This window comes from Solanum lycopersicum, chromosome 8, assembly GCF_036512215.1.
Source record: "Solanum lycopersicum chromosome 8, SLM_r2.1".
In the NCBI taxonomy this organism is placed as follows: Eukaryota; Viridiplantae; Streptophyta; class Magnoliopsida; order Solanales; family Solanaceae; genus Solanum; species Solanum lycopersicum.
The window spans coordinates 60,927,963-60,941,817 of record NC_090807.1 but is presented as its reverse complement, the minus strand read 5'-3'; the positions used below and the strand labels follow the sequence as shown (position 1 = coordinate 60,941,817).

Sequence of the window (13,855 nt, the reverse complement as noted above, 5' to 3'; positions counted from 1 at the left end):
GTTTAATTCCTTTGTCAGCTTGTGTACAGACAAAAGGTTAAACTTAAAAGATGGTATACACAGAACACCATTGATCATTTCAGTCTCATTAAGTTGAATACTTCCAATATGTGTAACTGTGGCTGACTCTCCTGTGGGTAATTGGACATTCCCTGCATGTTTCATCACCTTCCCAACATGTAAATGATTGGAATTTCTTATCATGTGATCTGTTGCACCTGTGTCTATAATCCATTTCAAATAGTAACTAGAATTACTATTATCAATACCTGCCATGTTAACACTGTGGTGAGAGTCCATTGAGCTAGTGGAATTCTTCAAGACATCAATCATACTATGAATTTGTTCTGGTGAAGTCTTATGCAACAACTACAATAACACTTGTTCTTGTGTGCCCTGACCATTGTACATATGTTCCTGTGCAGTCATATATCCTGTCTTGATTTGCTGCTCCTGCATAGAAGATGATGTAGAATCACCACCTTCAGTAGTCGACTGATGTGGATATAGAGTTCCTCCTGCAAACACTGTATCCACCCTTTTTTTTCCTTTAAAATTTTCAGGATAACCAATTAACTGATAGCAATTTCCCTTCACATGTCCAGTTGCATGACAATGATCACATTTCTTCAATTTGTTGCAATCAGTCTTAATATGCCCCTCCATGTTACAGAAATCACAATATAGAGATTGATAGTTCTTCCTAGGAATGTTATTGAACTGTTGATTCCTATTATTTCTAGCTGTGTACAGTGCTAAAGACTCCATTCTTTCATTAACAGTTCCTGCAATTCCTTTCTGGCTTTCATCCTGCATCACTAATGCATAGACTTGATTTACAGTGGGCAAAATATTCATCATGAGAATCTGACCCCTAGCTTGTGAATAGTTATCATTCAGCCCCATTAGAAACTGAAGTAAACGTTGATATTGCATCTGCTCCACATACTCCTTGGCCTTAGAACAATCACAACTTGGTGGGGGTAAAATAGAATCATATTCATCCCACAAGTTTTTTTAATTTCGTAAAATAGGCAGATACTGTTAAAACTCCTTGTGTAAGAGTGAAAATGCTCCTGTGCAACTGATAAAGCCTAAATCCATTTATTTTATCAAAACGCTCCTTGATATCAAGCCATACCTGATATGCACTGGTTGAATACAGTATTCCACTGAGTAATTCCTTGCTCACATTGCATATGAGCCAAGAGATAACAACTGCATTGCATCGATCCCAAGTTTTCCTCAAATCTCCTTCAAAATTGATTCGCAGAATAGACCCATCAACAAATCCCAGTTTATTCCTCCCAAGCAATGCAATTTCCATAGCTCGACTCCAAAGTGTATAATTCTCCATCCCTGTCAATTGAATCCCAATTAACAATGCCCCTGGCACATCAGATGAACTCAAATACAGGGGATGATTGTGATCAATTGTCACAATGTTACCATTAATGGTTTCCCCTTGAGATCTGTCACCCAATCCTCCAGATTGCTCCTCGATTGCCATAATCAAGCAGATCTAAGCAAAAACTTGATTCTGCAAACTCTTAAAATTGTCCTCCCAGCTCTGATACCATGTAAAGTTCAAGAGAATCTGAATAACTAAATGATGAACAGTAACAATGTAGAAGAAGAATGAAGAAGAAGAATATGCTTCACGTTAAACAGTAGAAGCTTCCAGAAATTTTCTATACAACTCACACCTTTGTTATGACTACTACACTTATATTTATAGAAGTAAGATATGTCTAACTAATTGACTAACAACTTCTAACTAACTATTACTGCTAATCATTAATTTAACTAACTCTGTTAACACTAACTATACTCTAACTGACAGCTGTACATTTTACTAATTGTTCAACATAAAATGTATTGTAATAAAATAAAACGCTATAGAGTAGAAGGGGTAGGCAATGGGGTGGAAGCGGTCAAGAGCGTTTTTTTTTTATTATTCGTATAACATAATTATAGATAAATTTTATCATGAATATCTCAAATGACTATATTTTTTTTTTAAATCATCTGCACATAATAATAGATTCTATGTTGAATATCTCAAGCTTACTGACTATGTTTTTTTATCATCCATACATTACATTAGATAATATAAACTCTATTATTATTTTAATTTATAAATTATATTATATTTAATAATTATTAATATTAAATAATTTTTTTTAAAAAAATAAAAAACTCTAAATCCCTAATACCCTAATCCTCTTCACTCTTCACTTCAGCAGTCAGCACAACTGCACAACTTCTTGTCTTCTTCAACTTCATCCTCTCTCTTCAACTTCATCCTCTTCCTCTCTCTTCAACTTCATCCTCTCTCTTCAACTTCATCCTCTTCCTCTCTCTTCAACGTCATCCTCTTTTCTTCACTCTTTAGCCGCCGTCCTCGTCGAGCAGCAGCCAGCTGCAGCAGTAGCAGCCGTCGAGCAGCAGCAGTAGCAGCCAGCCGCAGCAGCCAGCAGGTCAGCACTCAGCAGCCGCCCGCGAGCCGCGACAGCAGGTAGCAGGTCAGCCGCATCCAGCCGCCGGCGACAGCAGGTCAGCAGCAGCCAGCCAACAGCCAACCCAGGTGCAGGTATGTAAATCGTAATTTCAGTTTTTTGATTTTTTTTATCTGATTTTATTTTTATTACTAGTTAATAGTTATTGCCTATTGGGAATTTATTATGATTTTTTTATATATATAGATGGCTGAACAAACAGAATTAAATATGGGTGTAGCTGATCAAAGTCGAATAAGTATGGCTGATTCTACGGATAATACACCTACTAATAGCAATGATTTGTTGATTGGTACAGAAATAACAAAAAAAAGAAAAGAAATGGATCCTAGGTCTCTTGTTTGGCAACACTTTGAAAAGGTTTTTGAAAATGGTGTATTAGTTAAAGCAAAGTGCTTACATTGTAAACAATATTATGCTGCCAATACAACAAGAAATGGAACAAGTGGACTAAAACAACATTTGACTTATCGGTGTAAAGTGTATAAACCTCCGACTGTTGCACCCGGTATTCAAAAATTATTAAATATTCAAAATAACAATTTAGAGACTTGGAAATTTGAGCAAGAGGTATGTAGGAGAGCTTTAGTTGAGATGATTATTTTGGATGAACTACCTTTTAGTTTTGTTGAAAAAGAAGGCTTTAAGAAGTTTATGAGTAAAGTCCAGCCTTTGTTTCATATTCCTTCTCGTAGAACCATAACAAGGGATTGTTATGAAGTTTATGGTGAATTGAGAATAAATTTGAAACAATCTTTAAGAGAAATACAACCAAGAATTTGTCTCACAACAGACACATGGACTTCAGTGCAAAGAATCAATTATATGTGTTTGACTGCTCACTTTATTGATAGGGATTGGGTGCTTCATAAAAGAATATTTAATTTTTTTCCTATCACTAGTCATAAAGGTGAGCATTTGGCTGAGTCTATTAGTAATTGTTTACTTGATTGGAAGTTGGATAACGTTTTTACTGTTATGGTTGATAATGCTTCTTCAAATGATGTGGCAGTTTTAGAGTTGTCCAAAAAATTAGATATGTGGGGAACTAATTTGATGGAAGGTAAACATCTCCATGTGAGATGTATGGCTCACATACTTAATCTAATTGTGCAAGATGGTTTGAAAGAAATTGGTCCTTCTATCAAAAAGGTGAGACAAATGGTGAAATATGTTAGATCATCTTCTTCAAGGGCAAGAAATTTCTTGAAATGTGTTGAAATGCAAAAGATAGAATGTGATAAGATGTTGTCTTTAGATGTGCCTACTAGGTGGAATTCCACCTATTTGATGTTAGACACAGCAGAAAAGTTTGAGAAGGCTTTTGAGAGGTTTGATCTTTATGATGGTAATTTTCATTCTTTTCTTGCTACTGATGTTTGTGAAGATGGAAGTATCGCAGGGTCAATTCAATATGAAGATTGGGCTAATGTGAGGAATGTCACAAAGTTTCTTGAAAAATTTTATGAACTCACTTTGAAAGTTTCAGGTTCACGGTATGTTACTTGTAATGTTCATTTTGAAGATATATGTGAACTTGATGCTTATTTGAAATTATGTGTAGCAAGTGATGACCTTGATTTGAATAAATGGCTTTGGGAATGAAAGAAAAATTCAAGAAATATTGGGGGACTCCTGAAAAAATGAACAAAATGATTTTTATTGCTTCTGTTTTGTATCCTCGCAATAAATTTGTCTATGTTAGTTTTGCTCTTGAAGAATTACTTGGGGAAGAAACGGGAAATGTAGTGAATACGAAAGTAGAGGCTTACTTGAGGGATTTGTTTGCGATATATGTAAGTAAGTATGGAAAAGGTTCCAAAAGTCAACCATCTTCATCTGACTCATCTGATTCTTCTGGTAGTGGTATTTCTCAAAATATGTCCAAAAATTCTTTGAGAACTAAGTTGCACATGAAGAAACAAAAGAATGATTCTGGAAGTTTAGGTGTGAAATCTGAGTTGGATAAATATCTTCTTGAAGACCAAGAACCTGAATCTGAAGATTTTGTTATTTTGAGTTGGTGGAAAGTTAATTCTCCTAGATTTCCAGTACTTTCACAGTTGGCTCGAGATGTATTGGCTATTCCTATGTCGAGTGTGGCATCGGAATGTGCATTTAGCACCGGTGGTTGAATTCTAGATCCCTTTAGAAGTTCATTGACTCCCAAATGTGTGCAATGTCTTATTTGTGTCCAAGATTGGCTTAGACAAGAAACCAAGCCTATTTGTGTTGAAGAAAGTTTGGAGTTTCTTGAAAAAATTGAACTTGGTAAGACTTTTTATTTTTTATTTATTTATGGAAAAAATAAAATACTTATTGTGTTGTATCTTGTATGACATGTTTCTTTTTATTAATTGTAGAGATGGCAAATAGTGGAAGAAGCTCTTCCATTGTTGATCTATGATTGACTTGCAAGCGGTGAGTTTAATACATCATTTATTTAATCATATCATTTTTTAATCTTAAAAGTAGTATTCTAAGTTTCTAATATTTGATTTTATCTTAAAAGGTGTCAAGGGTCAAGACAATGAAGAAATAATTTTGTTGGCACGTGACACTTGAAAGTTGAAAGCGATCTCATGGAAGAAAGTCAAGAAACTCATTATTGTTGTTTGTTATTGTTGAAAGTAATCTCATGAAAGTCAACATTGTTTGTTGCTTATTATTGTTTATTATGAGTTAATGAGAGACTTTATTGTTACTTGTTAGATTCTTAATATGTTGTATTTGTGAAGACATTAAGTTATTAACTACAAATCTACAAAGACTACAATGCAACTTTTGTTTTAGTGTCATTGTGAATTTAAAATTTGCGGTGTTAATGCCTAATGACATATTGAAGATTTGAATCATTGATAATTGATATATTGAAATTTGGTAGTAAATTAGTAATGCACTTCTTTGATTTATTGTCTATTTTTACTTTTTAGCCCATTAAGTTGAAAAATCAAACAAAAAATTGTAAAATTTAAAATTTTAAAAAGCCCACTAAACAGGCCCATTAAAAAACCGAAATAAAAAACCGAACCGAATTAATAAAAACCGAACCGAACCGAAATATTTCGGTTCGGTATTCGGTACGTAATTTTAAAAAACCGAAAACCGAAAAAACCGAAAAAAAAACCGAACCGAACCGAAATACCGAATGCCCACCCCTAATCTCAAATGTTTGTTCTTTATCACGTTTATGTTGTTTATGTAACTTTATGATTATTTTAGTCACTTGTATTGGTATATATATAGATGATAGGAATGAGAACAATTATCACTCATCTCAATAATGTCTTCTTCTTTTTGGAGTAATTCTATGTGTTTAAGTCTTGGTGAGCAAAGTAGCAAAGTCTTCATTCTTTCTAAACCCTCGTGTTTCTTTGCAAAACCTTGTCGTCGTAATAATAAAATTTCCATGTGTCATGCAGTAATGATAATGCCAACCAAAACAATGGTGATGATCATGAGAAAAACGTTGCAAGGAGAAATGTGCTTGTTGGTTTAGGAGGGCTTTATGGTGCTTCCAATCTAGCACCCTTAGCCTATGCTGCTCCTATACCGATACCTAATCTGAAATCTTGTGGTAAAGCCTTGAAAGAGGGTAGTATAGAAGTAGATTATAGTTGTTGCCCTCCTACACCAGCTGAATGGAACAACATTCCCTATTATAAGTTTCCACCTATGTCCAAACTTCGTAGACGTCCTCGTGCCCAACAAGAATATATTGCAAAGTACCAATTGGCGACTCGAAGAATGATGGATCTGAATGAAAAGGATCCTCGTTCATTCAAGCAACAAGCTAACATCCATTGTGCTTATTGCAACGGTGCTTATAAATTTGGTGATGATGTTTTACAAGTTCATTTCAATTGGCTTTTCTTTCCATTTCATAGATGGTACTTGTACTTCTACGAGAGAATATTGGGTAAACTGATCGATGATCCAACTTTCGCTTTACCCTATTGGAATTGGGATCATCCGGATGGTATGCGATTACCTCCCATGTTTGATCGTAGAAATACTTCCCTTTATGATCCAAGACGTAATTCCCACGTCCGTAATGGAACCATCATCGATTTTAGATTTGGCGGAGATGAAGAAGTTTCCACTGATGTTGAACAAACGGTGACTAACAACTTAACTTCGGTGTACCGTGCCATGATCACTAATGCTGCATGCCCTTTGCAATTCTTCGGTGGTCGTTACCTTCTTGGGACTAATAATACCAAGGATGCCGGAACTATTGAAAAAATGCCTCATACTCCCGTCCACATGCTGTCAGTGGCACGGCTTTGGAGGATGGTAAAACGTCCTTTGGTGAGGATATGGGTAATTTCTACTCAGCCGGTTTAGACCCGGTTTTCTATAGCCATCATGCCAATGTCGATCGTATGTGGAATATATGGAAAGGATTAGGCGGGAAAAAAAGAGATATCAAAGAAGAAGATTGGTTAAACTCAGAATTCTTCTTCTACGACGAAGACGAAAAGCCTTACCGTGTGAGAGTCGGAGACTGCTTGGATACAAGGAAGATGGGTTATGATTACGCACCAGCAGACATCCCATGGATTAATTGTAGGCCAACAAGAAAGGGAAGAGAAGGAAAAGTGGATTCAACAAAATTTGATCCAGAAAACAACGTATTCCCAATTACCAACCTCCACAAACCAATTTCCTTTTGCATCAAAAGGCCAAAGACGTCAAGGAGTCAAGAGGATAAAATCGAAAAAGAAGAGGTGTTAATATTCAAGGGTTTGAAGTATGATAGTAGCAAATATGTAAGATTTGATGTCTTCCTAAACGAGGATGACAATGTGAATGCAGATGAACTTGATAAGGTGGAGTTCGCGGGGACCTATGTCAACTTGCCCCATAATCATGCACATAATAATAACAAAAAAATGGATAATGGTGAGACGTTTCAGCTAGACATTACAGAATCTTTGGAGGACTGTTGACTGGAAGACGATGATATCATTACCGTCACTGTCGTGCCTACAAAGGGTGGAGGTGCAATCTCCATCCAAAGTGTGGCTATTGAATTTCTCGAGAGTTAAATTACCTTCAATGTATGTGTAATCTTTTCATTTTTAATAAAAATTTATCTTTCATTTGGTAATAATACAAAACTATAGAAAGTAAGACATCCCATGCATGTGAACAATACAACAACAATAATGCGAAATGATGGAATTATAATACCTTTATTTGCTCGTCTAATATTTCAAAACTACTCCCTCCGTCTCATTTCATATGTTATTTCTTCCAATGAATAGTTGGATTATAATACTTGTTGTTTTATAAAATTTATGCATAAACTATCATATTTTGCCTATTATACCCTTGATACATTAATCTTAAAAATGTACTCATCATTTATAATAAAGTTGACTTAAGAAAACATCAAATAAGGATACAAAGATGAAATTACATCATTTCTTAATGCAAGTGCAAATAAAAATATGACATGTAATATGAGACAGAGGGCGTATAATTTACACTTGTTTTATATATTAAGACAAAAATAATTATTTGTTTATGTTCTAAATCATTTTCTTTATATTACGGTATAACGTTTGTATCTCTCGTCATTATTAATATCTTTTAAGAATCATGCCAAGTATAAAATGAATAACTAAAAACGCTGCAATATAAGTTGGATAAATAAAACAACTGGAAAAAAATATATTATCTTAACATTGAGCAAGCAGAGTCACTATAGAGCTCGCAATCAGATTTATCCCTTATGTTAACTTTGTCAAAATATCATTTAAGGGATATATAATTTAGAGAGACTTTGGTACTTTTTCTTGAGGACTTGTTTATGATCTCGCGATGGGTATCCATCAAACGATAGGTATTAAATTGAGTCTATCAATATTTAGCTGTTCAACTTAGAAATATAATCATAATGCGAAAGTCAAACTTTGTTAAAGTAAGAAATAAAAATCCTCTCTAAAGTTTATTGCGAACCTGAAAGTTATCGCATAGAAACATCTAATCCTCAAATATAAGTCTAAGAGTATCAAATATATCAAAATAAATAAATAAAGTTGTTTGTATCCGAAAACTACGGACATACCATGATCGTGAGAATCCAATACGAGTTAGAAGGAATAGCTCACTCTGAAATCTGATTTGCTGGAGACTGGTTAGAGCTGAGGGCGAGTCGAAGTCACTGGAATGCTAGATATACTCCACAAAAGGAAAATGAAGAAAAAACACAAGTAAGAATCAATACAGAGCAACATGTATTGTGTTTGACTAATTCATTTGAAAAGCAAATTGCATTTAACATACATATCTTTTTAAAAAAGTACTTTGAGAGTTAAATTACAAAAAAGGACAATTATTTGTGTACTACAAATATTTAAAAATTATTTTTATAGAGAGAAACTAGTTTAAATATCTATTATAAAAAGTTAATTTTTATTTTTATAAAATTAAAATGTATATTTTAATTTTTCAATCAATAATATACTTTTTTTGCAAGACTCGAATCTTTACTTGTTAATTATTTTTTTTCTAATCTTGTGAAAGTATTGTTGTTACCTTTTTCTAATTCTTTAGAATCGTAAAATAATGTATAATATATAAAATAATAGTATATAAACGTAAAATAAATTTTAAAATTTATTATATAAAATAAAAAAACAAAATTCTTAAATAAAATTTAACACCTAACTTATGAAATATGCTAATTAATTAATAAGAAATATATTAATAATTATGTATATATAAAAAGAATATTTTAGTCTTGAGAAAAATATTTTTTTGTTTTTGCTTATGTTTTTTTTAAAAAATAGAAATTTTTAGCTTATTTCAACAATAAAATAACTGATTTTGCTTCCATTTAAAACATTTTTTTTTCTGATTTATCAAATACTTAATTTGACATAAATTTGAAAATATATTTTTTACACATTACAAAATCAATGATGTATTAAGTTCAGTTAATAGAAAATCGAAATTAATAATTCACATTCAATTTAGAAATGTTTTCTAGTAAGGAAATTATGTGTCTACTTCTTTGAACTGGTCCCTTGTGGATGGGACTTGTCATCAGTGCTCGTTATTTTTGTCATTTAAAGAAACTTGTTTGCAAAGAATTTGATGCAAGTATTTTATCACATTACCTACCCTATTAATTAATGTTTAATATTCGATTTTGAAACATAATATTAAAAATAATTTTTCATATTAAAAATAACTGAAAAGAAATAATTATATATCAAAAAATAATATATAAAAATAAAATTTTATCTTAAAAATAAGTGACAAGTAAAGAGAGTAATATCGGATAACTAGTTCACGTGCATTTACTGAAATGTTCAGAGGTGTTATAAAAGAACTTACTAAAATTAATATACTAAAAGAAGAAAAATTTAGGAAGTAATATATTTCATAAAATTGTATATAATGGCTATTTATAGCCATAAGTATATGTATCACTTTGGCCATTATTGGCCAAGTGATGTACATCTTTGGCTTATTATTGGCCAAGTGATGAGTTGCACAAGTGATACAACTCATCCACTGTTTGGGGCCCACATGGACTAAAATAATCATAAAGTTACATAAACAACATAAACGTGATAAAGAACAAACATTTGAGATATTCAAGATAGAGTTTATATTATCTAATGTAATGTATGGATGATAAAAAAACATAGTCAGTAAGCTTGAGATATTCAACATAGAATCTATTATTATGTGCAGATGATTAAAAAAAAAATATAGTCGTTTGAGATATTCATGATAAAATTTATCTATAATTATGTTATACGAATAATAATAAAAAAAAACGCTCTTGACCGCTTCCACCCCATTGCCTACCCCTTCTACTCTATAGCGTTTTATTTTATTACAATATATTTTATGTTGAACAATTAGTAAAATGTACAGCTGTCAGTTAGAGTATAGTTAGTGTTAACAGAGTTAGTTAAATTAATGATTAGCAGTAATAGTTAGTTAGAAGTTGTTAGTCAATTAGTTAGACATATTTTACTTCTATAAATATAAGTGTAGTAGTCATAACAAAGGTGTGAGTTGTATAGAAAATTTCTGGAAGCTTCTACTGTTTAACGTGAAGCATATTCTTCTTCTTCATTCTTCATCTTCTTCATTCTTCTACTACATTGTTACTGTTCATCATTTAGTTATTCAGATTCTCTTGAACTTTACATGGTATCAGAGCTGGGAGGACAATTTTAAGAGTTTGCAGAATCAAGTTTTTGCTTAGATCTGCTTGATTATGGCAATCGAGGAGCAATCTGGAGGATCGGGTGACAGATCTCAAGGGGAAACCATTAATGGTAACATTGTGACAATTGATCACAATCATCCCCTGTATTTGAGTTCATCTGATGTGCCAGGGGTATTGTTAATTGGGATTCAATTGACAGGGATGGAGAATTATACACTTTGGAGTCGAGCTATGGAAATTGCATTGCTTGGGAGGAATAAACTGGGATTTGTTGATGGATCTATTCTGCGAATCAATTTTGAAGGAGATTTGAGGAAAACTTGGGATCGATGCAATGCAGTTGTTATCTCTTGGCTCATATGCAATGTGAGCAAGGAATTACTCAGTGGAATACTTCTGGACCAAGAGGTTCCTTATTTTCTTCTTGAGGTCGGAGTGGATCCTTACTCACTTCAAGTGATCGGACAACCATTGGAGTACTTAATGGATGTGCTTTGTCCATGTAAAATCGTTTCAAGATTTTCTCAGTATAGGAAGATTGATGGATAAAGACCCCGTCTAATAAATATTCTATTTGTAGTCCAAGACAAATTTTTGTCTTTCCAAGGTCTTTCATCTCAAATTTTTTCTTTAGATATTCAATTGCCTTTTGAACCTCTTTTGGAGTTCCAATGAGATTAATGTCATCAACATAAACAGCACGAATAACAAACCCCAATGTTGTTTTCTTAATAAATATACAAGGACAAATGGCATCGTTTATATAACCTTGTTTTATCAAGTACTCACTAAGGCGATTATACCACATGCGCCCTGATTGTTTTAAGCCATATAATGACTTTTGTAATCTGATTGAATACATTTCCCGAGATTTATATGCTTCAGGCATTTTAAGTCCTTCCAGAACTTTCATATAAATTTCATTATCAAGTGAACCGTAAAGGTAAGCTGTAACCACATCCATTAGATGAATTTCAAGATTTTCATGTACAGCTAAGCCGATGAGATATCGAAAAGTTATTGCATCCATAACAGGTGAATATGTTTCTTCATAGTCGACACCGGGTCGTTGAGAGAATCTTTGTGCAACAAGGCGTGCCTTGTATCTTAAAATCTCATTTTTATCATTTCTTTTTCGTACAAAGACCCATTTATAGCCAATTGAATTAACATTACTAGGCGTTTGGACTACTGGTCCAAAAACCTCACGCTTAGCAAGTGAATTTAATTCTGATTGAATTGCTTCTTGCCATTTTGGCCAATCACATCTTTGTCGACATTCTTCGATAGATAGAGGTTCAAGATCCTCATTTCCTTTCATAATGTTAAGTGCAACATCATATGCGAAAACATTATCCACTATGATTTTTGATCTATCTAAACTTATCTCATCACCTGTAGAACTTATTGAGAGTTCTTCATTTACTTGAGTCTCGGGTTCACTAATCTCTTCAGGAATATCAGGATTAATCAGATCTTGAATTTCTTCGTGAGATTCTTTTGTAGTGTCATTTTTTGTACTTCTTTTTCTAGGACTTTTATCTTTTGAACCCAATGGTCTACCACGCTTCAGGCGTATTTGTGATTCAGAAGCTATGACACTTGTAGATGGTCCTTTTGGGACGTCGATTCGGATATGCACATTAATTGCAAGAATATGCGACTTTATTATCCTTTTTGAATCAGTAAATGCGTCTGGCATTTGATTTGTTATGTTTTGCAAATGGATGATCTTCTAGACCTCTTGCTCACACACAGAGGAGCGTGGATCAAAATGAGATAATGATGAAACTTTCCATGCAATTTCACTTTTAAGTTTCTTTTTCTCTCCCCCTAATTGCGGAAAATTTGTTTCATCAAATCGACAATTTGCAAATCTTGCAGTGAATAAATCTCCCGTCAATGGCTCAAGGTAGCGAATTATGGAGGGTGAATCAAATCCAACATATATGCCTAACCTTCTTTGAGGGCCCATCTTGGTGCACTGAGGTGGTGCTACAGGCATATATGCAGCACATCCAAAAATTCGAAGATGAGCAATATTTGGTTCATGACCAAACACTAATTGTGATGGGGAGTATTTATTATAATGAGTCGGTATGAGACGAACAAGTGATGTTGTATGTAAGATAGCATGACCCCAAACAGTAGTAGGCAACTCACTTTTCATAAGTAGAGGTCTTGCTATCAATTGTAAGCGCTTAATAAATGACTCAGCAAGGTCATTTTGAGTATGAACACGAGCTACAGGATGTTCAACTTTTATCCCTACCGATACGCAATAATCATCAAAAGCTTGGGATGAAAATTCGCCAGCATTATCGAGGCGAATTGTCTTAATGGGATAACCTGGAAATTACGCTCTTAATCGTATTATTTGCACCAATAATTTTGCAAACGCCAGGTTGCGAGATGATAAGGGAACACATGAGACCATCTTGAAGATGCGTCTATTAGGACCATAAAATATCTAAACGACCCACTATATGGGTGAATAGGTCCACAAATATCCCCATGTATTCATTCTAAAAATTGAGGGGATTCAATGTTAACCTTCATTGGTGATGACCTAGTAATCAATTTGCCTTTGCAACAAGCAGCACATGAAAACTCATCATTTGTAAGAATCTCCAGGTTCTTTAATGGATGTCCATTTGAGTTTTCAATGATTCGTCTTATCATTATTGATCTAGGATGACCTATTCAGTCATGCCAAAGCACAAAAGTCTTTAAGTCAGTAAACTTCTGGTTTACGATAGAGTGTGCTTCAATCGTACTTATTTTTGCATAATATAGGCCAGAAGATAAAGTTGATAATTTCTCCAACATATTTCTGGTCTGAGACAATCTTGGTAATACCAAGGTATTCAACATTCATTTCATTTAATGTCTCAACATGATATCCATTTCGGCGAATATCTTTAAAACTTAACAGGTTTCTTGGGGATTTAGAAGAGAACAAAGCATCTTCTATGACGAGTTTTATCCCCTTAGGTAGAAATATAGTAGCTCTTCCGGAGCCTTCTATTAAGTTTGAATTACCAGAAATTGTAGTAACATTTGCTTTTCTTCTAAGCAAGTAGGAGAAGTATTTCTCATCTTTGAATATGGCGTGCGTTGTTCCACTATCAATTAC

The 13,855-nt window shown here is 33.5% G+C and overlaps 1 protein-coding gene and 1 pseudogene across 1 annotated transcript; one reads left to right on the top strand and one right to left on the bottom strand.

The window, feature by feature from the left end:
- Nucleotides 1-369: 369 nt before the first annotated feature.
- On the bottom strand, nucleotides 370-1,510 carry LOC138338067 (uncharacterized). The gene is made up of 2 exons (XM_069288537.1): nucleotides 1,043-1,510; nucleotides 370-957 (listed from the first exon to the last, which is right to left on the bottom strand). Exons 1-2 carry the CDS (start codon nucleotides 1,508-1,510, stop codon nucleotides 370-372), a joined length of 1,056 nt encoding a protein of 351 aa, XP_069144638.1.
- Nucleotides 1,511-5,746: 4,236 nt separating this feature from the next.
- LOC101252914 (polyphenol oxidase E, chloroplastic-like) lies at nucleotides 5,747-8,820 on the top strand (annotated as a pseudogene).
- The last annotated feature ends 5,035 nt before the right edge of the window (nucleotides 8,821-13,855 follow it).